The 26407-nt window shown below is 39.3% G+C and overlaps 2 protein-coding genes across 6 annotated transcripts in view; one reads left to right on the forward strand and one right to left on the reverse strand.

The window, feature by feature from the left end:
• Positions 1–17358, reverse strand: part of apoba (apolipoprotein Ba) — a 34532-nt gene extending 17174 nt beyond the window's left edge. For both annotated transcript variants that reach the window (XR_006008614.1, XM_041971431.1), the window contains exons 1-22: positions 17230–17358; positions 15651–15692; positions 15068–15180; positions 14830–14975; positions 13725–13872; positions 13408–13560; positions 12118–12242; positions 11968–12044; positions 10773–11229; positions 10089–10233; positions 9856–10002; positions 9495–9706; positions 8119–8326; positions 7861–8031; positions 7560–7763; positions 4215–4379; positions 3906–4111; positions 3636–3818; positions 2676–2806; positions 1694–1904; positions 1428–1600; positions 1176–1351 (exon numbers count right to left, since the gene is read on the reverse strand). Coding sequence is in view for 1 of the 2 variants with exons in the window: in XM_041971431.1 (XP_041827365.1) it covers positions 1176–1351; positions 1428–1600; positions 1694–1904; positions 2676–2806; positions 3636–3818; positions 3906–4111; positions 4215–4379; positions 7560–7763; positions 7861–8031; positions 8119–8326; positions 9495–9706; positions 9856–10002; positions 10089–10233; positions 10773–11229; positions 11968–12044; positions 12118–12242; positions 13408–13560; positions 13725–13872; positions 14830–14975; positions 15068–15180; positions 15651–15692; positions 17230–17284 (3648 nt within the window). In the remaining variant the exon portion in view is untranslated. The remainder of the gene's footprint in view (positions 1–1175; positions 1352–1427; positions 1601–1693; positions 1905–2675; positions 2807–3635; positions 3819–3905; positions 4112–4214; positions 4380–7559; positions 7764–7860; positions 8032–8118; positions 8327–9494; positions 9707–9855; positions 10003–10088; positions 10234–10772; positions 11230–11967; positions 12045–12117; positions 12243–13407; positions 13561–13724; positions 13873–14829; positions 14976–15067; positions 15181–15650; positions 15693–17229) is intronic.
• Positions 17359–20885: 3527 nt separating this feature from the next.
• dglucy (D-glutamate cyclase) overlaps positions 20886–26407 on the forward strand; it is a 36340-nt gene continuing 30818 nt past the window's right edge. For 3 of the 4 annotated variants that reach the window (XR_006008615.1, XM_041971440.1, XM_041971438.1), the window contains exons 1-4: positions 20886–20982; positions 22314–22431; positions 22682–22764; positions 25433–25586. Coding sequence is in view for 3 of the 4 variants with exons in the window: in XM_041971440.1 (XP_041827374.1) it covers positions 22689–22764; positions 25433–25586 (230 nt within the window). In the remaining variant the exon portion in view is untranslated. The remainder of the gene's footprint in view (positions 20983–22313; positions 22432–22681; positions 22765–25432; positions 25587–26407) is intronic. The other variant, XM_041971439.1, reaches the window with a different exon arrangement.

The following is a 26407-nucleotide window of genomic DNA, read 5'->3' on the forward strand; positions in this document are numbered from 1 at the left end:
GTCAAAAGTATCTAACCCAGTTTTTTATTTAAAAAATAACCATCTAATTCCACATTTTAATTCAGTCATAAATCTTCCCAATCTCTTAAAATTCTCCTTTGAAAGACAAAAGTCCTCCAATTGAAATGATCATAACTCACTGTCCAATTAATCTGATCCACCTGCTTGTTAACACAAATATCTAATCAGCCAATCACACGGCAGCAACTTCACACATCTGGTCATGTAGACGTGGTGAAGACGACCTGCTGAAGTTCGAACTGAGCATCAGAATGAGGAAGAAAGGGGATTTAATATGAAACATTATTCAGAATTACACTCTGACAGACACGTGAAATTTAAGTCAATCACACATTAAACTAAAACCTCTCGTATATCAGACTGAAATCATTCACACGCTATAGTGAAAATTCTGAAATTCACTAGTAGGTATGAAAGGAATTCTACTGGTGTGTGAGAGGGAATTTCAGTCGAAACGGACGTCACGTACAGAAAAACAGGAGCGCGCTTTCAAAACAAACTGATGAGGAAGAAGCTGGAGAACACGGTGACAAAGCCGTTACGAAGACTTGTGCTGTAATAATACCTGTTCAGCCGCCTGAAGGTAAGCTCAGTGAGGCATCTTCAATACTTCACTGGCCTCAGCAGAGACTATTATAAGATTAGGTCTAACGCGTCAGCAGTAAGTCTGAATGAGGACATGCATCGTATTGTATGTGAGAAGCAGTTTCAGTAGAGTGTATGAGAGGTTTTAATATAATGTGTGAAAGATTTAAATTTTACGTGTCTGTGAGAAGGTAATTCTGAATGGCCCCTCATAATTTAAGGTACTTTATGAGAGGAAAGATTTCTGTGTTCTTTAGATTTATACAAATCCTCTCTGGGGAGCTTGATACTGGAAGAAGTGAAATCATAAACTATTTCAAACAGAAAGATCTTCAAGAAAATTTTAATGTAGGCCTACTCATGAAATCTCTGAGTCTGACATCCCCAATGCGCCACCATTTGACCCAATAATGACCAAAAAGAACGCCCCGTTTTCCCTTGAAAATTATTTAAACCCCTTAACGACTCATTTTGCACTTGGGACTAATATTGTATTGGACAAAGATTGGACTAACTGGACAGAAACACTGTGTCTTTGTTGAATTTAATAAAGACGATGTCATATTTACCACAATCCCCTTGCTAACAATGTGGCGCAGCTTCATGTCGGTTTTCGCCACCTTCTGGTCCAGGATGTCATCAATGAGCTTTTGGAGTTGTCTGTGATGCTCCTCTGCACTTGGAATCAGTTTCTGTATGTCAGAGTTCAGGTCCGTTTTCAGTTCCACCTCAAACTTGTCATCATCTGCATAGAAATAAACCAAATGATGGTCCACATATCTAAATCTGTCCTCTGTACCAACAATATGAGCGTCTGTTACCATATTTTAGAGAGGCTGAGTGTTGGTAGGAGCTCTCAGGGATGTGAACAACTGTCTCAAAGTCCAGGAGCACGTCTTCGTCCCTCTTCAGGACTGCAGTGACGGATGCGTCAGTTTTCAGAGAAGGAATTTCCATCTGGAGTTGCAGCATGGCCTCTTTCATCTGGTCCAGTCTGCATTTAAAACAAGCACGTGGAGGTTTTTATGATGGTAGCTTGACCTCATAATGAGATTATTTCATTATTCCCAGGTGCTTCCAGTTTTACCTCACACGTCCAACAAGGGTCAGCTGTGGGATGTTCTTGTTGGTAACATCAATGGTGATGCCTCGCATCTTCTTTCCTTCATAATCACCATCAGTTACCGCCAGCTTTATGCCCGCTTCCACATCATAGCCAGGAACGACAACATCAGCAGAGATGAGGTTTTTATTGTGGTTGTATTTCAGAGAAGCTGAGGCCTCCACTGATTCTTCACCTGGTAAAAGAATAAACTTAGTTTTTATCACCAGACATGCTCGAAATCTGTTATTTATCATTTTATTATTTATTTTTATCATTTGTATATTTTTTTTATTTATCCTTTTCTTCCCTTTCTCTTTATTTTAAACATTAGCCCCGTTAAAGTGCAGATAAAAACATGCAGAGCAGCCAAATCATCACCAGTTAAAATGATGTCATGTGTGACATTTTGCAGCTTCATTCATAGAACTTTGTTTAGTTTTGTTTCTTGTCCTTGTTGCTCACCTGGTCTTCAACTGCTACACACCTGCCTTGTGTTTGTACTTCCCTGAGTACTGATCCCAGCTCATTTTGGTAAATGGTAAATGGTCTGTATTTATATAGTGCTTTACTGTATGATACCCAAAGCGTATCACATCGTACTTCACATTCAACCATTCACACACTGATGGTGGAAGCTGCCATGCAAGGCGCTCAACCACGACCCATTGGGAGCAATTTGGGGTTCGGTGTCTTGCTCAGGGACACCTCGACATGAGCTCAACAGGCTGAGGATCGAACCGGCAACCCTCAGGCTACAAGACGACCACTCTACCCACTGAGCCACGCCAACCCACGCCAGCTGCTTCATTTTCTATGTTTTCTGACAGATCCTGGCTATTGTTTCCTCCCATGTTAGTCCTGGCCTGGTCCCTGCCTCGTCTTCCTTTATGGACCATTCTTATGGCTACTGCCCTGGCCCTCATACGTTTACATGCATAAAAAACAACATGATTTATATTCTCACCTTCTGCCCTGAGGGTTAGCTTCAGAGACTCTACTCTGTTACGACCCTTTTTACCCTCTCTGAGTGTTTCATCTGTGATGGTGGCAGTGTACTCAGAAACTTTCCCCGTGGGCTGGATTTCAACGGCAAACCTGAGGAAATAACACCAGTGTAATATTTTATTTTATTAAAATCACAGCGAGGATCAGAGAAATATCAGCTGATAGAAGTTAACATTAAGCCTAATGGATAATTAAAGACTTTTTGGTCCTCTCAGGCAATTTTTTTTTTTATTTTTTGGCCACCATTTTGGTTGTGTTGCTCCATATGGGACAGTGTTTTCTCCAATTTCAGTTCTTTTTAAGGATTGACACCAGGAACTAATTCACTACTCTTTCGGGTCATTAGAGGTCAAAATAGTCACCTCACAAATGCAGCTTTAAAAACATTACAGAATAATATTCTTTTCTACTTTTTCTGATTAAATTAAATTCAGTCCAAATTAAAACTATCAAATATGTAATTATTCTATTATTTTTATCATTTAAATGGCAGTTTGATCACATGATGTCATTATTTTTTATGACAAAAATACACAAAATGAATTATTTAGCATATAACAGATTTAAACTTTTAGTGCATTTAAAACTGATTTAAGAAAATCCACCAGTTTTTAAACACATATTTTTATGGAAATATATGTCATTTTCATAAGAAGGTGACATCACATAATTAAATTGTCTTTTAAAGGGTTAAAATACTTTTAATTATTACATATTGCTAGTTTGGATTAGAACTGAAGTTGGACAAAAGACTGAGCAAAATAAATGGGAAAAATGTTAATCTGCAATTTTTTATGGAAGTTTAATTGACCCAAAGGGCTTGTAAACTGAAACGACCAACAAGACTTGACATATCAGCTATCGAAAAAGACTCAAAACAAATGCGTGAATTCAGGTTTCTCCCAAAGCTTCGTCTTACGTGGTTTCTCCACTCAGGGGGTAATATGGGGCCCGGTCTACAGAGGTAGCATTGGAGTAGCGCACTTTTGTGCAAAGATTCAGGCCACTGAACAGGGGCTGGCAGTCAGTGGAGTCGACCCGGTCCTCCACCAGAGACGGTACAATCTTTGTTTGACCGGCTGAGACGGACAAAAGTTTGTTGCTGTGTGTGGAAGCAAAAGGAAGTTGTGAGAGAACATGACAGTGACCGCTGACAGAGTTTCATATCATTTACTGAGGAGATGCTGACCTGATGCTGAGCAGCTGGAAGTTGGACTTGGGAGCAGGGACCGATAGCTTAACCTGGTTTCTGTTCACACTGAACTTTGCATTGATAGAGCTCTCATGGTACATATTAGTGTGCATCTCAATTCCTGCATCCACGTAGTCTGGAATGTGTACACCCATTTGGGTGATGAATTCTAGCCCAACTGAAGGCATGAAGGACAAGTCAGTCTGCAAGAAGGACACAACTGCAATGAGCTGCAATATGTGACAGAAATGTACAAACAAAATAAAATTTTTCTTGTAAAATAATGAGATTTAGAACACAATTTACCATAGATGATGGAGTGAAGCCTCCTTTGGCACCAGGTGCAAACAGACCTGACAGAGAAAATTTAAGAGGGAATCCAGCAGCAGTGGGTAGAGAGAAGGCATTCTCCATGAAGATGTAGTGGAAAAAAAACTCATTTTCAGTGCTGGACGTCAGCTTAAAGAAGGCCTTTTGGGAAAAAACAAAACATATGAAATAAATTAGTTGGAAATATTTACACTAGTAATAACAAAAGTAACCAAACATCACTTTGTGCACACTTTAAGAAAAGTCTGTAAAATTAGGGCCAAATATTCCGTAAAATTTAAAGGAATTTTACATTTTTACAGGACTTTTACCTGCATTTCTTTTATTTTGCACATTTCAAACATGTCCAGAGTCGTGTGTTCTGGAGTCATCTGAGGATATTTTTTTTAACTCTCAAAGTTCAACAATAAAAATGGACATAGCTTTAGTTTCCTAGTGACATACACTTTTCTCCAGATTCACAAATTCACTGTAGCAAGTGTGCAAAGACCACAAAGGCTCTTCACCACTCTTTGTAATTGTATTTTTTACCCTCTGAACTTAAGTTACATGCCTGTGTTATGTTTAGACAATGTTGTCTGCCTTTATTTCATATTATTTTCAGTATTAATGAGGTTTGCTAGAGACACAGCTGTAAATTCTACCAGTCTTCAGACAGACATGATATATGAAGACACATCAGGTCCAGACATCTAGTGAGAGTAAAACAGGAAAAGGAAACAAGCAGATGTTTTCTCTAAATCGTTGTTGCTGTGCAGATGTTGGAGACACAGGTTGAATCATTTATGGGCCATAAATGTTGTGAGAGGAATTATGAACAGGTTCTGAGATACAAATCAGAGCAGGACCTTCACTAACACAGGTGACAGATGGTAGAAAGGATTTATTCTTCAGGTCTGCAGGGGCGGGTCTAGAAAAGTTTAGATGGGGGCCAGGAGGAGGTCCCCCTCTGCTCCAGGACCAGACTGGAAATGAAACATCCAATGAAATATCCAAGCTGCTGCTGGCTAATCCCACCCAGGCTTACCGTCAGATACTACTTTATTCATGTGTTTTCATTTGTAACTGATGCTGAATTATCCTTCATTCTGCCAAAGTTAAGTAGTGGGGCTTTAACCAGTTTCAGTGCAATCTGTTGGTTTCCTTAATTAGGCTATTATTTATTAGGACCTGGCTTGTATGAACACTGATTGGATGATAATAGATTGGATCAGTTTGATTGTATCTAAACTGAGATCGAACCACTGACTGAGATGACATTGACTTTGAATCATCCTGTCGTTCAACTCAGCTACACAAATAAACGGGTCTTACCTTGTGAATTGGCACTATACAAATAAAACTGAATTGAATTGAACTGAATTGAATTGAATTGAATTGAATTGAACTGAATTGAATCAATAAAAATGGTCTTTTGAACTCGTTGTAAGACTAGAGGAGGCCAATCTTTCCAGACAGTGGAACAATTATTCTTACGTACTTTGGACTCTGGATGCTTTTGAAGCAGCTAAAAACATTTACCTTATAATCTGACTTGGGCTCTGAGGACTGTATTTTTGTTTTATGTTGTATATTTAATCTGGTTTAGGAAATATTCTGTTTACAAAAACTGCAGGATTCAGTCTAATCATTAACTTTGTGAATCAGCTGGAATAATCTGGTATGGAGGTCAGGAGTGTCAATAGAGAAAGAAATACAGAAAAAACTACTGAGCAAATAAAGCAAACAAAATAGTACTTGAATAGACACTATGTTCCCTTTTGTTTAAGCAGTTTCTACATTTGAAAAATTGAAAAAACTGAGATGCCAGAGATATTAACAGATCTGAACTCACGGGATCAATCATTTGTTTTCCAATCATTAAATCACCAGCACACTTTTATTTTTTTTTAAAATAAGTAAAGTTGTTTAGTGAAAGTGAAGGAAGTTGTAGCTACAAGTAGCTAATTGTTTTGATAAAAATGGGGTTTTTGCTCATTTTAGAACTTACATTTGGTTATGGATAAATAAACTCCCCACATGACATTATATCTATAGCATGTTTTGTGTATAGCATCAGTTAATGTCTGTGTAAAGATGTTATAGAGATTGGGAGTGCACAGACTGTGTAGGACACGTAGTCTGTACACTCCGAGACCCTGAATTGGGACACCGCTATAGATTAACACAGCTTAGCTGCACCAGGTTAGCTCAGTTTACTGCAGGTGCTATGGATCACCACCATGGGGAGCAGAGCGACTGAAGGCTCTGCTCCCCAGCTCTGGAACACACTCCCACCTGAACTCCGTAACATCGACTCACTTCCATCATTCAAATCACAACTTAAAACTCATCTGTTTAAACTGGCCTTCTCACCTTAATATTTTTAACTGTCTGCTGCATGATGTTTGTTTTGATGTTTTGTCTTATGTTTTAACTGATTTTAATTGTCTTTTGTGAGGTGACCTTGGGTCTTGAAAGGCGCCTTGAAATAAAATTTATTATTATTATTATTATTTTTTTAATTTTCTGTAAATGAATTCTAAAATAACTTAAAATAGTAATTATAGAATTATAACATTAAAACATTTATGCTTGGAAACTTGTTCTGTGCTTTTGATTTGGTTACGTAGCATGCTAGGTGCTGCTACCACCAACATAGCACATGCTTTGCATGTTGCTAGCTTATTTTTTTTAGCTCAGTGAATATCGATAAACATTAATTTAAATTTATTTTTTTATTGTTATTAATTATTTTTCAAGGTTTAATTGTATTTTATTTTATTTCAGTCTTTTTTATTTTTTCCTGTGTTTATTTAATTTCTATATAATTGTTTAGAAATTCAGGCATTAAAGGTCTAGAGCAGGGCTATTCAATTCGGTCAAATTAAATGGATCTAACAGCCAATCAAGTTCTGAACAATGACTAATTAATTTGAGTCAGGTGTGTTGAAGCAGGGATACATGGAAAACCTGCTGGATTGCGGCCCTCGTAGAACCGAATTGAATATCCCTGGTCTAGAGTCTATACCTGATGGTTGATTGTTAGCTTGATAAGCTCCCTAACATTATGTTACATACCTGTTTTCTTCTGAAACACCTATTTTCTTGGAATCTTCTCATTTTAAATACATGTTGATCTTCTACTAGTTTAGCCAAGGTCTGCTAGCTTAGCATAGCTAGTAGCTATCGCTCTGCATCACCTGGTTCAAAGTTAGTTACTCAAATTTAACTTTACTTTTCTGAAATTAGCAAATGTTCATACAGTGAACTGAATTTAATTCCTTATTCAACAGTAAATATATATGTTTTTATCAGTTCATGCCATGAAGCAACTCTTACCTGTGCAGGTAAGACCCTGATGTAAACATGGTAGTACATGAATAGAGTCTCGAACATTTTTCTCATTTCACTGGTCTTCAAGTATCCGATCTCATCTCCCAGAAGCCGGAGGTAGGCGGTGGCTTCAGGGGTTGGAGAGAAACGCACGTTGTTCACAAGCTTCTGGAAACTTTCTGTGATTCCTTTCAGGTGATCTTCTGAGACCTGGAAATATACCAGTGTTGTGTGTTTTTAGGTTGTAGTCATGCACAAGACAATTTAGATGAAATTAACAGAAAGTTAGCATAAAAAATGATCTCACCTGTCTCTTCATTCTGTCTTGACGAGGGGAAATTTTGTCCAGAACGTCTTTAAGCATCGGAGCACTGTCGCCTGCCAGGTAAACGAGTCTGGAGATGGATTCAGGGAAGAAACCTTTCTCTCCAAAAAGAGAATCAATTGTAGGTTGAAATCCTCTTCCTTCAACACCGACCTTGAAAAGAGAGAATGAGAATCTTTAAATTCCTGGGGAAATCTCATTTGTATGATTTTATTTTTTGGATCATGCTACTGAAAACACCTCAAAAAGGTCGTAGTTGTAGTCAAAAGCCTTCAGAGTGGCTTCCAGCATCATCTCCTTCGGCAGTGTGTCCTTTCCATCGAGGATGATGTTGCTTTGTAAGAAGCCCAGTGGGGAGTTGATTTTGTAGTTACGTGACAAACCCTCAAAGACACTGTCTGTGGGTGATAAGCTGCCTTGCAAGGCCGTTTCGATATCCTCCTGGAGCCTGTATGGAGAAATAAAGAAATAAAGTAGGTGAGTTAGCACAAGACTAAACCAGAAATATTTCCAATCTCATTTCACTCTTGAAAATCAAAGTAATTTATTTGCACTTTTGGTCCACCTGTTTGTTTTTTATCTAAAAATGCCTGTAAAAGCTGAATCCTTTAATCCCAGTCAGCATCAGACATGATGTTTCTGTCAGATTATGAGGCTAAATGATGTAAAATGAATGTATGAATAGATATAGCAGCATAAAAGCCGACCAGAAGAAGAAAGCAGAATTTATTACTAACAGAACTTTGTAGAAATAACACACAGATCAACAGTGACCAAACCTTTTCTCATCTCATTGTTCTCTCAAGTCTTGGCTTTCAGGAGAAAAAATATTGTTATTGAAACAAACACACAACAGAAACTATTTCCATGTTTCCACTTTTTCCTCATTTCCAGTTATTCCTGCTACTATTTACCTGCTATCCTCTCTAAACCAACTCCAGCTCAGCTGCTTTGTGGCGCCACCGTGCATCAGAAACGTCTTCTTGGCTTTATTCCAGCCATAGAGGAGCATTATTTTTCTTCTTTTCACACACACATAGAACTTTCTGCTCACTGGTTGATCTTTGGCTGCTCCTGATTGGACGTTACCGTCAATCTAAGCTCTCTGATTGGTGGAAAGTCTGACAGGAAGTGGTTTCATCATCATGTCCAGGTCTAAATAGAGGTCTCTTAGCAACATAGTAGTGATGGTGATGTTTTTATGATGAAATGTGTGATAAGTAATGCTGTTATCATGGATTACTCATTCTGGACTTACCATATAGAATCTGAACAAAGAGTGCATTTTGCAGCTGGGTTGTAAACCTCCAGGACAGGATAAAAATGCCTGGAAAACTTTCGTACATCATCTAAAGCAGAGTTACTCACTTCGGTCCTACGAGGTCCGCAGTCCAGCAGGTTTTCCATGTATCCCTGCTTCAACACACGACTTAAATTAATTAGTGACTGTGCAGAACTTGATTGGCTGTTAGATCCATTTAATTTGATGCAGGTGTGTTGAAGCAGGGATACATGGAAAACCTGCTCGATTGCGGACCTTGTAGGACCAAATTGAAGAACCCTGATCTAAAGTGTAAAACTATCCATCACAATTGAAAGTGAAATGCTTTACTCACTGAAGCATTTGTGGTTCATCAGAGTCGCGGATGTTGTTCAGGTGGGAGATCACGAAGCTCCTGAGCTGCTCGTCCTTCTCCTTCATCAGACTAGTCAGAACCTCTCTGAGGAGGGTTTGGTCCGGGTTCTTCATCATGACCAGATAAGCTGCTAGGCGTTTTTCCACCGGGCTCTGAGGGTCCAGGTACACCTCCATGAGAGCGGCCCTGATCTGTGATTGGTCAAAAGATAAACGACTCAGTTGTCTTATAACAACGTCAGATTTCAGAGGATAAATACCACCATGTGTTCATGATACATGATGTTTCGCCTTCTCTTCAGCATGGATGAATTTAAGACAAATCTGTGATCTGAGCACACCTCATCGTTAATGTCCATCAACCTGAGGGCCTGTATAGCTGCCTTTTGATTTGACAGTGCTATGTCTGTTTTCTTGGCGCACTGCAGGACAGCGGAAATGAGGCCGGGACTGACATCTTGCATGGCTTGGCCCATGACACCAACAACCTGGAGACAAAATAAAGCATTAATCTGGAGAGCTCGAACCCTGAACCAGATCTTCTGACAAGGGAGAGTTGTATGACTTTCATTACCCTCAATACAAGGAAGGACATCTCCTTAGGATCTGGAGGGAAGTCAGATTCAATGTCTCGGATGTCTTCTGAGCAGTCATTTAGGAGCATCTCCATGAACTTTGACACATCTGTGACCACTGGCGTCACTTCTCCTTTATGGAACCTGTCGACAAGTAAAAATACTTGTTTAAGGTTAGGCCACATTAGTACTTGTTTACAGGTACTAAATGTAATTTTAGCAGTTAAAATGCTTTGCTAAGTCTGTGCATCAAAGTTACATGGTTATGGTTAGGAAAACATACTGGTTAGTTTTTTAAATAGACAATAATATTAATTTTTATGAGGGTTAGGGAAAAGCTTCACTAATATGTTCAACATTACCATAGTAACACCTCCTGCCACTGTTAAGCTATCAGCTTGAAAAAACCTGGACGTTTGAAATGACGTTATTTTTCAAAATGGATGCTAAAGACTTCCTAATATTCTCATCATGGATGTGCAGCCAACAAATCAGTCAATTAATATGGAGCTAAACCTCTGAGGAATGTTGCCAGTTCTGGAGGAAAAAAGGGTCTGACCTGGTACTAGCAGGTGGACCTGATTAAGTGGATGGTGAGTGTAGTTAAAAAGCTACGTTTGAAGGTTTTCACCGTCTTGTGGTCACATAAATCATTTACAACAAACCACAACTGCTTCACTTACTTCTTGACTGTGTTCGCCAGTGCATACATGATGGCTTTGCTCTGTCTGTACTGAGCCATACTGAGCATGTCTCGGACCCGTGCAGCATCAGGGTCAGCCTGCAAACTCAGCCCGTAGACCAGAGCATCCACTTCCAGAGAAACCCCATCGATGGTCCAGATAACCTGCATGATGGCGCTGGTGCACTCTGGAGTTCCACACTGGATCAGAGCCTGGAAGGTGAGCCAGGGTGAAACATCTGCCATGTCAGCGACCGTCTGGCTGAGGGTCTCATTTCTCAGGACTCGCATGCCAGAAACAAGCTTATAGAAGAGGCCGGTCCTCTTCTGGCCCTGGTCCGTGCCTGTCAACGCCACAAGCTCCTGAAAGGTGCTCAGAACAGCATCCTTCGTCTGGACTGGAGCTTTATCATCAGGTTCTTCAAAGTGGAGGAACTTGGCCTGGTCCTGGTCAACATCTGTGTGCACATGTATGTTTCACATTATGTTACTTTTCTCTATAAGAACAGATCTGAGACCAGATCTCCCAATGAGCCCTTACAGAAAAACCCCCATGAATTTCACATGTGACTACACGTTTTACATGTAAACCACTTGGATTCACATGTGAACCACATGTAAACAACATTTGAAACACAACTGATTCACATGGGAAACACAAATGAACCATGCGTAAATGACATGTTCTTCACATCTGGATCATATGAGAATATTCCAAATACACATGTTAGCTCATGTAAACCATATGCAGTTCACATATAGATCACATGTTTACACATTTAGAGCACATTTCATACACGCTGATCACATCAAAATATTCCAAAACCCTGTTTGCACATGTGATTCACATAGAGATCACATGTGGATCACATTAAAAATGCTCAAAAACTACGTTTCGACTTGTGGACCACATGGGGTTCACATGTTTGCACATGTAGATTACAAGTTCTTCACATGTTAATCACATAAAAATGTTCCAAAACTACAGGTTTCCACATGTGAACCATATGTAGTTCACATGTGCAAACATGGTCTGTATTTGGTAAATGGTCTTTATTTATTTTTATAGTTCATAAAACATTTATTTCTACCTATATGTTGTTTACATGTAGTCCACATTTACAACACATGTTTGCACATGTGGATTATTTGTTTTTTTAAAACTATTCATGTCAGACGGTGAAGAGATCACTCACCAAATACTCGGTTGCTGTGCCTTGTCACGCTTTGGAAGCTGAGTTCCTGGGTCACCACAGAAGATATTCCATTCTCTCTGTGAGACAGATTAGAAGATGAGATAAAATCTTCCACCCAGACAGTTAGAAGGTTCTCAGATCAGGACTCACCGATGGGAGAAGGGCAGGTAGACGTGTCTTTCTGTGCACATGGCTGAGGTGATGTGCTTTCCCTTGTTATCAAACAGGTAATTGCAGCTCTGACTGCTTGTGATGAGTTTGGACAAAGGGTTATGCTGCAAACAAAAAGTCACAATGTTGTTTACGTTTAGTTTAAAGAACAGTTCTGTTTCATTTTGATGAAATTTAGATGTTTTCAGACTTTTTTAGTTTATCTGTTATAAATGCTCATATTCATATGGCATCACAAGCGCCTCTTTATGTATGTGTAACATGAAGTGGTGGTCAACCAAGCTCACTCTGTGAACATGGTCTTGATCTCTGGAAAATACTGAACTTTTATGTTGTTTTTGGTTGTTTGATGGAGGTTACTTCAGGGTTCCTCACAAAGTCGTAAAAAACTTCTGTGAGTCAAATCATGTCAGAGTTTAAAGGTTAAAGGTTTACAATCACTTTACTTCAGGTGGTTTAGGTTCTTCTTGGGTAGCTTCTACTATGCTGTGGTGAAATTAAAGCTCATGGAACAGCTTTCTGGTTTTACTCACTAAGATCGTGGCTGCTAAACACACACTGAGCTCATTTTAACTTGAACTAATGTTTTAGCTTCATTCTTCAGGGTGTACTAGCGAGACGACATAGACTAGGCTCCTCTGAAGAATCTAGGCCATCATAGCACAACGTTATAAAAACACCAAAAAGTCGTACTTTCAGGAGCAAAATCAAACAAAGGATTAGCCATAAAGGGTCTTAATTCTGACAGCTTTCACCCGTCCGTGCATGAAGTTCTGGACTTCCAACATTTGACATGTTTTCGTCTGCTTGGTCATGTAAAAGCTGATGTGATGCAGCAGATAGTTCCAGATATCGGAGCTGAAATGACGGATATTTCTCTAGTTTAAAGGTCAAACATTTATTGGATAACTGTTACGTATGGGTTTGAATGAATACTGGATTCAATGTAAAGGTGCCTTAAAAAGTGCTAAATAAATCTTATTAATAATAACTTCCTTTCTCGGCTTCAGTTTTCCATTCTGTCAAAATCTTCCTTTGGTTGTTTCTAATCTTCCTAAAGATATTCATGGATGCACCAGCTGTTTTTTTTATTGTTTTGTTTTTTTGTCTTGTGGATGTTTCTTGTACGACCTTTTCCAACCCTTTCTACACCTCATAAAAGGTGGCATCTCTCCACAGTGAAGGAAGTTGAACAAACCAGTGTTTTAGATGCATCCTGAAAAACTGATTTTCTCTTTTTAAATGAACATGAAAAGACAACAAACCCACCAGCTTTTGCAGCAGAGCCAGAGGGCTGTTGGTCAGTTCCCTGCCGTAAAACTGGTCACACTGGGACAGATCTCTGGACAGCGTCACATCTGTGGCAACGTCCTGCTGAGAGTTCACCACGTATGTTGTTGAACACCGTCCGTGCACTGTGCTCTGACAATGAAAAGAAAACTGTCAGCACATTTATCAGCACATTTATCCACCATTTTATTTCCTGGTATTGCTGTTGCAGCATTAAATATAATCCACATCTCCTCAGATCCCTCATGTCTCCATCCAGTTCAGTGCATCTTTATCTGCTGTGAAAGAGTACCAACCACAAGGCCGCTCTGTCCATTTTCCATAAGCGGCACCAAGAGAGCAGAAACAATCCCTCGCTTGATGTTGAGGATGTTCACCGTTTCGTCTGTCTCAGGGTAAAGCTGCAGGTGGGTTTCATCCTCCACGCTGAACTTCAGGGGATTCCTGCACGAAGAAAGAAACAAACAGCCTCACACCGGTTTTATACCAGAAAAGTGCTGCTTCTGAACTGGAACATGATGCCGAGACGTTTCACAGAAGAACTAATATGTTTTATTAATCACTGCATGTTTTAGATTTATGGACAGATGAATGTGGAAAAACTGTGAAATAGAAGTGGAGATGATCAGATTTAAGTCATGTGTTTTTTGTCTGAATCTGATATATATATATATATATATATATATATATATATATATATATATATATATATATACATACATATATTGGCAGTTGCATGAAGGGGGCGCTTGGCAGTGCTTCACAGTGCTGTAAAATGTTCTGCTGTGAATGATTTGTTGATCATGGGCAGAGTGATAGAAAGATGAGATCAGTCACAAGAGGCATTACTTTAATCTCTGGCAATATTTGGGAAATTTGATCATAATCTTGGAAGATGCTGGTCAGACGTGTCAGTTTGTTTATTGGATCAGACCAGGAAGGGCAGGTGAGTCATTTTAATCTTCGTTAACTTGCAACAAATCTCTTCATTTAAAGCAGAAATCCCCAACCCTGGTCCCCCAGGGCCACTACCCTGCAGGTCTGAGATGCCTCCCTGCTGCAACACACCTGATTCAGATTCATGGCTCATTAGCAAACTTGTGTAAAGTTTGTCAGGGAGACGTTTAATTTGAATCAGCATGGATAGTGGACCTTGAGGACCAGGGTTGGGAACCTCTGTTTTAAAGAATTTTGGTATTAATGGAAGTTTTGAAAATTTGTATAATTTATTTTAACTTTTTTTATTCACAACTTCTAAATGTGAATAAACACAGCAAAAGAAACACAGTTATTGCTGTTTACACAAAAAGCGACATGTTGAAATGTTTTTGTTTTCTTAAATGTGGTAAAACAACCTGATTAAATCCCTGCAGGTGGTGTGAAGAGATGCTTTACACTAACTTTTCCATGCTGGCTTTGAAGGCATCGGAGCCGGGCGCCGGCCCGTACACCGGCTGGCCCTGCGGATCCATGACGGACACCTCGCTGAGAGCGCAGTGTCTGGTGTGCAAGATAAACCTGCACATCTGGGGGACTTCGATCTCGACCTGCAGATATTTGACGGAGGACGTGTGGTCAGTGTGGAGACAGTGAGATAAGAGCTCTGTTATCAAAGTAGGACACAGGAACAGCTTTTCACCTGACAGGTGACTTTAGGGCCGTTTCGTAGGTTGGCGGTGCCCACCACGCCGTTCCGACTCTCGGTGGTGTACTGATACACATATTTCCTGTGGACCTTGAATCTTGATCCCACTACAGCAACATAAAATATTTATATCTTCTCGTTTATGCACAAAACTGCAATAACTGAAGATTTTTAATCCACTTCTGCCTGTAGAGATAATCTGTAAAATTGTTAATCCTTCTTGTCTAAAAAGTTCACATTCAGATCTCCACGTCATCAGCTGGCAGCCCACCTTTGACCACCTCTGAGCAGCCAACATGCTTCAAGCAGAGCTGAACCTTAATTAGATCGTAATACTATCTCCAACAAAACAGGTCAGTGTAGCAACCAGCATTGATCTGTGGAGGTCAACGTGCTGTTTGCATCAGCTAATCATTCAACCCCCACAGCCACCTTCTCCTCATGCTTACTCCGCGTTTTCAGGGCACACAAGGTCCACTGTTTACAACATTTACATGAAATAAGTATAAAAATGATGAAAACAAGTCTGTTTTTTCAGTAACGGCATTAATTAAACTTCAGGTTGAAGATAACTTACATAGACATGCTGATGTTTGCTCAGTGTTGTCAGTGCTTCCCTCTGCAAAACACAAACAGTAAAATAAAATAAAACCTACAATAACCAACTACTGAGGGAGGAAAGGTAAATAATGCACAACACTATGCAAAAGTCATGAATTACTCTGTTTTTCTCCAGGGAAACAATAAACAGATTCATTGATTTATTAAAATGTGCAAATATAAATATAAATCCAGATCTGAGTCAGAACCAGAGTCAGCCATGATGCTACTGTTGGGTTTTTATAATGTTTATGGATAATAGTCCTGATCCAGCCTCATTTCTTCACATACGGCTTGAAAAACAGGAAATATTTGCAGTGTTTTATTAAAACATGTTTAAACATAAATATAGATCCAGTTTGAGTCCAAACCAGAAGCAGTCCAGTTCTAAAGAGCTTAAAATAAACATTTTTATTCTTCATCTCAGTCTGAACCCTCTTAGAGAAGCTTTCAGTTATTTATTTATATCGTCTTCAGGAACAGTTCTCCCAGATCCTTGAAGGATTTTCCAAAACTCTTCTTTGGATGTTTCTGCCCTTTATTCTGTTCTCTGTCCAGGTGATCCCGTCCCTCCATCAGACCCAATGAGGTCCGGGTTCTGGGAGGATCCGTCCCTCCATCAGACCTGTTCATGTGCGGGTTCTGGTAGGATCCATCCCTCCATCAGACCTGTTCAGGTCCGGGTTCTGGGGAGGATCCGTCCCTCCATCAGACCTGTTGCCACTGATCTTCAGTCCACTTCTTGGGTCATGTGACCTACCTCAGCCTTCTCTTCCTGTTTCTCTTCCTTAAGAACGGCTTCTTGACAGCCACGTTTCCATGGAGACCACATCTGATGAGGCTTCAGCCAACAGTAGATGGATCAGCTGAAGGTCCAGATGCACCTCTCAGGTCCTGGTTCAGGTCTTTGCTGTAGATAGTCTGTAGTCTTGACTCTTCTGTTCTCCACGTGTCCAGTTTCTGCCTCCGTGCTGAGAGAAGCCAAGTTTCCAGCTGCCAGCTGTTTGGGAATCACCTTGTTGCTGCTAAAAATCCTGATTTCTGTCTTGACTGTCTGATCTTTGCTGGTTTTACAGATGAAACCAAAGAAAGGCTGCTGGTACCAAAGAGCCTAAAGATCCAGTTTAAAACTGGTTCTTTGTTTATTTGTCTGTTATGTGCTGACTCAACTCTTGTTCATCTCTTCAGTAAGGAGCTTTTTTTCTGCTCCACTGATTAAAATGTTCAGGTACTGAAAAAGCATCAAGAACCAAGACCCCTTTAAATATTACAACAAAGTCTAGAAGAGAAAAATAAACAAATAAGGACTAGATCTGGACTTTTATCTGGACAGTACAACAAATATTTTTACAAAAACAGCTACTCTTACGATGCCGAGAAAAATTCACAATTTTCCTGCATCATTCCGATATAAAATAAATGAGAAGAACTTTAACAGGATGTCAGAGCTTCCGTTTATTTAGCTGCTAATTAATCTGCTAACATCTGGTCAAACAGCTGCTGATCAAAAACAAATAATTAGAAAATCTTTGTTGAATGAAGACAGCTGGACTCACGTGCCACCGTGTAGCTGCTCAGCAGCAGCAACAGACACAGCTGTCTGTAAGCCATGGTGAGGCGAGGAAGGCTTTCCTCAGTCTGCTGCAGCCTCGTCAGGGTCGGCCGACACAGAAACCCCTCAGCTCAGATCTTTTATAAAGTCCTCCTCTCTGTTCTGCTGAGCAGCACTGATAGCACACATTTCAAAGTTCAAACGCTGACTTACACGGGAGGTTTTTGTTGGGTCAGTAGCTGAAAGGTGAGGGTTTCTGCAGCTCTTCATTTCTTTTTCTGAAACAGACCACAGTTTTTAACCATGAACACCTGGAATATTAGGATCAGATTTTCATCCATCTGACCACAGAACAGTTTCCCACTTTGCCTCAGACTGTTTTAAATAAGCTTTGGTCTTGGTTTCTGGATCCTGTTCACATCTTTGCATGATGGAGCTTTAACCTGCATTTGTGGATTTCAGGGTGAACTGTGTTGGCAGACAGATGTTTCTGGAAGTCTTCCTGAGTCCATGCAGTGGTTTCCAGTAGAGAATCATGTCTGCTTTTAATGCAGTGCTGTCTGAGGACCCCAAGATAATGAGCATCCAGTTTTGACCTCAGCCTTGTCCCATGCACACAGAGATTCCTCCTGATTCTCTGAATCTTTGATGATATTCTACACTGTAGATGGCGGCTCTTCAAAGTCTGAGAAACATTTTATGAAACTGTTCCACAATTTTTAGAGCCAGTTTGTCTCAGATTGGTGAAGCTCTGTCCGTCTTTCCATCTGAGAGACTCTGCCTCTCTGAAATGCTCCTTTTATACCCAGTCATGCTACTGACCTGTTGCTCCTCCAGGTGTTTCTGGTTTGTACCAGGTACTTTTCCAGCCTTTTGTTGCTCCTGTTCCAACGTTTTCCAGACGTGTTGCTGCATCAGATTCACTATCAGCTCATACTTTCATCACATGGTGAAACGTCTCCATTTCACCACCTGAGATGTTGTTTATCTTCTACTGCGAATAAAATGAGTTGATGAGGTTTGTAAATCATTGTCTTCTATTTTTATTTGCATTTTACACAGCATCCTAACCTTTATAGGAACTGGTTTTGTATACCACGAATATGCAGATACTTTATAATCACACCTGCAGGATAAATAGATTAGTTTTATCATGTAGGGTCGATGGTAGGTTAATATGGTAGGAAGTTTACTGAAAGATGAAGGTTTGTGTTTAGTTTAGGAAGCAGCTGCAAACATTTTCTTGTTAATGAAGTTCTTAATGGATTAAACTGATGAGGTTTTATTCCGTGTTTGTTTTTCTAAATGAACTAATGAGAGATTTATATTTTGTTGTATTTCAGAGAACTTCCTGTAAACCAGCTGAATGCACATCAAACTGGCTCTGTGAGCTGAGTCAAAACATCCAGGTCAAACTTTGATTCATCCTGATTAAACCTTTGAAAGCAGATTCCAGGAATTCCAGGGCATCAGAGGTTGAGGGATGTCCTGCATCTATACTATTAAATAAAACCCAGTTTAGTGGGTTTGGCTACAAAGGTTTAAAACAGGAAAAGAAATTAAAAGAAAACAGAAAATCAGCTAATAAGATCACACACACACACACTATATATATATATATATATATATATATATATATATGTCCTCTCTCTCAAGAAAGACAAAAGCTGTATTTTAGTCAAAGAGACAAAAGTCTTTGACACTTGGAGCTCGTCTCTGAGGTTAAACTAAAGCAGTTTTCTGGTTAAAACCGGAAGGTTGCCCCACGTTTCCATCTCTGGATGTAAATAAAATGAAGTCAGATGAGGCAATGAAATAGATTATAGATATGTTAGATTATATGATAGATTATATATTGATTTTTACATCTTATACTCTTTTAATGTGTTCTCTTTTTTTGTCATTGAAGTCAGAAAATAATTGCAAAAACAGTTCTGCTTCATGTCACAGATAATTTACCCTTTTAGTAAACAATGAATCACTAAATAAATAAGACCACAAAAAATAAAATAAGTAGATAAATATAACTTGATGTAACTGATTAAATCAAATTAATAAAGTAATTAATCAGTTATGAAATTAATATTTTTATAGTTAAAAGAAGTGTTGAGGAACTTTTTAGTATGTAAAATTTACTTTTACAGATTAAATTATATAAACTCACCGTCCGCTTTATCAGCTTCACTTGTTCAACTTCCTGTTAACACAAAAATCTAATCACCCAGTCACTTGTAGACATGGTGAAGAAGACTTGCTGAGGTTCAACCTGGAGATTTAAGGTACTTTTAACATGGTTGTTGGTCTGAGTATTTACTGGGATTCCCACACACAACCATCTCCAGGGTTTCCAGAGAATGGTCTGAAGAAGAGAAAATATCCAGCGAGTAGCAGTTGTCTGGACCAGGATGTCTTGTCTTGGGCAGACTAGTTGGAGATGATAGAAATACAACAGGAAGTCAGACCAGCACTGGTTCCAACCAAGACCACACAACATGTCCAACCTTGAAGCAGATGGGCTACAGCAGCAGAAGACACACCGGGAGCCTCCTGCCAGCTAAGAACAGGAAACTGAAGCTACAATTCACACACACTCACCAACACTGGACAATAGAAGATGGAAAAACGTTGCTGGTCTGATGAGTCTCCATTTCAGCTCCACATTCAGATGCTCGGCTCAGAATCTGCTGGAAACATCATGAAAACATGGATCCATCCTGCCTTGGATCAACGGATCTCCTTCCCCTTCAGGCTGAGTATTGTTGCTGACCATGTCCATCCCTTTATGACCACAGTGGAGCATCTTCTGATGCTACTTCCAGCACGATAATGCACCATGTCACAAAGCTCAGATCATCTCCACCTGCTTTCTAGAACATGACGATGAGTTCACTGGACTCCAACGGCCTCCACAGCCACCAGATCTCAGTCCAGTAGAGCAGCTTTGGGATGTGGTGGAACGGGAGATTCTCATCATGGATGCAGCCGACAAACCTGCAGCAACTGTGTGATGCTGTCATGTAAATCTGTTTATTTGGTTATCTAAAAATAAGCATTTTAAATGGTTATCTGGCTGTGCATCTGTTTTCAGTCTGAATTTATTTCAGCTTCAGTTTTCTTTTTGTCTGAAGCTTGTGTGCATTATAACTCGTACAGTAAATGCATATGGTTTCTCATTACATAATGCTTTTCTCAAAAAAGAAAAAAAAAAACCTGATGTGTATATGAAGGCGTTTGCTCTGAAGGCAAAGTCCTTGACACCAAGCAGCTTCAATGTAAGGTTCAGAAAGTTTAGTATATGTTGAAATGATGAGTCTGTTTTTTTGACATGTATATCTGACTTATGTAATCAGCAGACACAGAAGGCTTCTTATTCACGCTGGCTGTGCATGTACTATGGCACGTATGACACAATCCCCAGAACAACTGGCCTATACATAATTAGTAAATAAGCCACTTTATTGGATGTTAGAAAGTCATCCAAATATAAGATGTCATTTAAAAATGTGTTTATAGAATAGTTTAAAATTAATTAAGTGAAAAGAAAAATATGATTCATTATCATTACTGTACATGTCTGAAGAAGTAATATCTGAAACACACACTCACACGCGCTCGCTTGTAAAAAGGTTTTTATTGTGAAGTCGGACCGGAAGTAGTTAGCTTCATCTGATCCGTGAACAAACTTTGACATTGCAGCTGCAGCCAGACTGATATGTAACTAAACTCCGTAAAGGACGTTAAAATAACTCTTTGAAAGGTATGAAACCCGTAAACAGAATAAATCCTTCACGGTGGTAGTTAGCAAATAAACAGTCTTGGCTTTGTTTTTACTTGCATTAAAATACTTAATACAATTCAGTTAGCTAGTTTAATCAAATGTGTTGCTAGCTAAAAATGATGTACACATCAAGGAATCTGTAGAGGTTCACACATGGCTCCGTAGTTTGAGCTTATTGCTGTGTTATTAAAGTTATCCTGGAAGAACAAAAGCTCAATTAAAACAATAAAAACTGCGTCATAAAATTAAGTTTAAACTTTTAACGACGCCATAAAAACATGCCTTTAAAATAAGTTAGTAAGCTTAGATTAATAACATGACACACATTGTGTCATTATTTATTTAACCTAAACTTAAATGCGAGTCCATCCTTGCTGCTACCGCTGTAATTATGAGAATCAGTTGCAGCTGCTGATCAATACACTGATTAATTGATCATCGTCAGAGCTCCTCGTACTGACGTTTTGTCAGTTTGCTGCTCTGCTGCATTCAAGTGTGTCAACACAATATCAATAATAATGATAAAAATATCAATTATAATAATATTACTAAGACATTTTATTTATAGAGCAATTCACAAGATGCTCAAAGATGATTTACATACAAACAGGTAGTATTTTTTTTTTACATAAGAGTAAAAAAGTAATTGTCAAATATTAAACATGAAAAGGCACATACCAAGTACAAAAGATCTCACCTGTTTAAGATAACATGCTCTCAGCAATGACATTGCTCCTTGTTTGTTTGTTTATTTTTTCTTTTGTCTCAGTTTTTTTTTTTTTTGTTTGTTTTGTTTGTTTGTTTTTTTTAGTACTTGAAAGTCAATTTTTCATTATTAGGACATCAGCAATGATGTTAGAGAAGCAACTTTGCCGCCCATCAATCTGGGACAGGTTATCAGGTCATTTCCAAACTGTCTGGAGGCCATCATTCTGCAGAGGGAAAGATCATTCACATTGTTTAAAACATTTAAGACAACTACCAGTCGCCCAGGATCTGACGTCCCTGCAGGTTCAGTCCAAGGTCTGACCAATCAGTGCTCAGAGAAACTGTACAAAACCCCAAACTCTGCAGGACTCAGCATGTTAAATGTTCATTACTGACGACTGAGAACAAGGGTTGCAGGAGAAAACTTCTTCTCTCTATAAAGAACATGGCAGCACGGCTTGTCCTGTTTATCATCTGAGGTTAAAAGTTGATCATTTTAAGACCCGATGGAGACCATCAGACCTTAGCATTGAAAGATGGTGCAAAGATTTGGTTTCTCTTCATGTCTGAAATGTGTTGGTGTTCTACTGTTGAACTTTCAGACCCAAATCTTCGTCCTTCATGGCAGCAGTTCATCCTGAAGATGCTTGATTAATCACATCCTGATCACATCTAGTCACGTAGAGGAAGAGCAGCTCATCATCAACTTCTTCTCCACAAGTAATGAACTCTCACAGTTTTTCTTCTTTGTATGTTTAATGTTTGTACTCTGTAAGGTTGTGGTATACTTTCATGGTCGTTCCTTCTACAGTTGGTGAAACCAGGAATATTTTATGCCGTAACTAGATAAGCTGGTTTAGAGGAGACCAGAGAAATAACCAGATTGCTCTTGTGTTGCTACAGAAATGTATAAATCCACCTGGAAACGGACGGGTTTCCTCACTTTTACATGTAGTCTGTTCATGTTTAGGTGAATCATGTTGTCTGCTCGCAGAGTCTCCAGACGTTCCTTTGGATTTTTCTGGAGGATGTTCAGCTCTTCCACTGACAAAGGTAAAACACACACACACACAGTTTACTAATGATAAATGTTATCCCAGCATTTGAGTGTTTAGGGCGAGGTTGCCTAACTTCAGCAGCTGAATTTGGAGTCGACATCCGTTCTTCTGTGAGTTTAGTTGCTTTAAAGCAGTGGTTCCCGACCTTTTTTCCTTCATTCATATACTAAAATGCCACTGACCTCCTGCCGACCCCATGCTGGTTTTAGGCTTTCAAAGGTGAGATTCTCACCATAAACAATGTATTCTGGTTGAGTCCTGTCCTTTGATAAACCAAAGTTAAATGAACAACATACAGCCTTACTTTTATTTATTAAAATAGGGAAAATTTCACAATGGTTATAATGTTCAAAGCCTCAGGGACCCCCTGTGCGCTGTCGGGGTCCTGGACCCCAGGTTGGGAACCACTGCTTTAAAGTATCTAAACCCATCATGAAACCCCCTAATGATCCAACATCCATCTTCATCCTGTCTCTTCTCTGATCTCTCTCCAGCCAGTAAAAGTCAGTCCAATGTTAAGGTCAAAGTCACGTGCTTTACATAAAACATTAAAAGCATCACAGCAGGGAGCAGGTGCAATAAAAAACTAAAAAAAAAAATAAAATCAATAAAAACAAAGACAAAGCTAAGATGACAAAGATAAAATGCAGGAGATAAAGTTCCATTGTGGGGAAAAACAGTATTAAAACATGATCAAGTTTAAACATTTAAGCTTAAAAGAACCAGATGTAGATCTGGACTCTAAATAAAAACTAGTCCATGCAGCAGAGAACAGGTGGGTCTTTAACCTGGATTTAAATAAACTGAGTGTTTCAGCTGATCTGAGGCTTTCTAGGAGTTTGTTCCAGACATGTGGAGCATAGAAGCTGAATGCAGCTTCTCCATGTCTGGTTCTGACTCTGGAACTGATAAGAAACTGGATCCAGATGACCTGAGGGTTCTGGTAGGTTCATACTGGGTCAAGAGGTCTCTGATGTATTTTGGTCCTAAACCATTCAGATCTTTATAGACCAGCAGCAGAACTTTAAAATCTATCCTCAGACGAACAGGCAGCCAGTGTAAAGACCTCAGAGCTGGACTGATGTGGTCCACTTTCTTGGTCTTAGTGAGGACTGGAGCAGCAGAGTTCTGGATCAGCTGCAGGTGTCTGACTGATGTTTTAGGTAGAACCTGTAAAAACACTGTTACAATAATCAAGCCGACTAAAGATGGAAGCTGGACTAGTTTTTCCAGGTCCTGCTGAGACATCAGATCTTTTACCCTTCATATGTTCTTAAGGTGATGGTTGGCTGATTTTGTAATTCCCTTAATGTGTTTTTTAAAGTTAAGGTCTGAGTCCATCAACACACTCAGATTTCTGGCCTGCTTGGTGGTTTTTAGTTGTATAGACTGAAGCTCTGTGGTGACCTTTAATCGTTTCTCTTTTGCACCAAAGAGAATCACCTCAGTTTTGTTTTTGTTTAACTGAAGAAAGTTCAGACACATCCAGTCATTAATCTCCTCAATACATTTACCAAGAACCTGTACGGGGCCTCGGCCCCCTGGTGACATTGTAATATAAATCTGTGTGTCATCTGCGTAGCTATGGTAACTAATGTTGTTTTTCCTCATGGCCTGTGCCAGTGGGAGCATGTAGATGTTAAACAGAAGAGGCCCCAGGATGGAACCTTGGGGAACTCCACATGTAATTCTTGTCTGCTCAGATGTAAAATTACCTATTGACACAAAGTACTTCCTGTTCTCTTAATAAGATTTAAACCAGAGTAGTGGACTGTAAAACTATTTAAAAATAGTAAAACTATTTAAAACAAATAAATGTTGCAGTCTATAAAAGTAGAGATGTAAAATGATCCAGTGTTTGTGCTGATCTGATGTTGAGGGTTTTGATGTCTGGATGTTAACTGTGATTTAAAGGATTAAGATTCTACATGCAGTTTAACATTAAAGAAACCAAAAATAGCCAAAAATATCTTGGTGTTTTAAGGGTTAAACGCCTCCTGTTTTAAACCTGTTCTATACATTTACTTTATCTGTCTTCTCTGTTAATGTTTTATTTCTCTCTTTTCATGTTTTGTACTTCAGCTTATTAAAGATTAACCACATTTAACTCCTCTGCACTCAAACTTTAACCATATTAAAACAGATGGTTGTACATGAATCTCTAAAGAGATCAAGCCTCCATGAGGAGAGCCAGCTTATCTGCTGAGAAGAAGACAGTTGTGATAGTTTGAGATGCAGCGTTCAGGTAATCTCAGTAATCTGAGTCCGGCAGAGTTGAGGCTGTTAATCAGGCAGAACAATCCCAGGATCAGTACGACGACTGGATTAGCCAACGGTAAGAGCCAGCTAACACCCGGGGGCGTCATCCAGCTCTTATCTGCCATCTTAAGTTTAAATCAAGACTTGATTCCTGATGGAAAACATGCTGAATATGAATTTCTGGTGTTGCCTGGAAATGGTGCAGCAGGTAGAAACTGATCAGAAATGAAAAGCAGTGCTGCTTGTTGAGGAGATTTTCTGTTCATTTGTCATTTAAACCAGAGAGCTGGTGTCTGTTTGTGTCTGCGAGTTTTCAGAAACACAAATTGAGACACAACAAGCTTAAAAGTTGATTTCTGAACCACCTACAGGTGATCTGACGTAAATGTGTGTGTTTGTGTCAGGATACCAGCAGGCAAACGTCGTCATCCTGCCCAATCAGCTGGCCGACGACTTTGAAGCGTTCTGTCGCAGGAATCCCGCCCCCTTACCGCTCCTTTATCGCAGCCAATCAGGAGAGACTTCCTGTCCACCTCTGGCAGAACAAGCTGACATCAGGTAACGAGATGTTTTATATTGAAACTCCAACATTTTTTTCTCTTTTTAATCCCACTGTTTTGTTTTTATGTAAACCAGTCTGTAGAATCTGAAGCTTTAATCCCAGTATAAACCAGTCTGTAGCAGCTTTTAATCCCAGTATAAACCAGTCTGTAGCAGCTTTTAATCCCAGTATAAACCAGTCTGTAACAGCTTTTAATCCCAGTATAAACCAGTCTGTAGCAGCTTTTAATCCCAGTATAAACCAGTCTGTAGCAGCTTTTAATCCCAGTATAAACCAGTCTGTAGCAGCTTTTAATCCCAGTATAAACCAGTCTGTAGCAGCTTTTAATCCCAGTATAAACCAGTCTGTAGCAGCTTTTAATCCCAGTATAAACCAGTCTGTAGCAGCTTTTAATCCCAGTATAAACCAGTCTGTAGCAGCTTTTAATCCCAGTATAAACCAGTCTGTAGCAGCTTTCAGATTATGAGACTAAAATGATGTAAAATGAATGTATGAATAGATTTAGCAGCATAAAGGTCGACCAGAAGAAGAAAGCAGAATTTATTACTAACAGAACTTTGTAGAAATAACACACAGATCAACAGTGACCAAACCTTTTCTCATCTCATCGTTCTCTCAAGTCTTGGCTTTCAGGAGAAAAAATCTTGTTATTGAAACAAACACACAACAGAAACTATTTCCATGTTTCCACTTTTTCCTCATTTCCAGTTATTCCTGCTACTATTTACCTGCTATCCTCACTAAACCAACTCCAGCTCAGCTGCTTTGTGGCGCCACCGTGCATCAGAAACGTCTTTGATTCTTTTTTTCTAAATCA

Source organism: Melanotaenia boesemani, chromosome 20 (assembly GCF_017639745.1).
Source record: "Melanotaenia boesemani isolate fMelBoe1 chromosome 20, fMelBoe1.pri, whole genome shotgun sequence".
NCBI lineage: Eukaryota > Metazoa > Chordata > Actinopteri > Atheriniformes > Melanotaeniidae > Melanotaenia > Melanotaenia boesemani.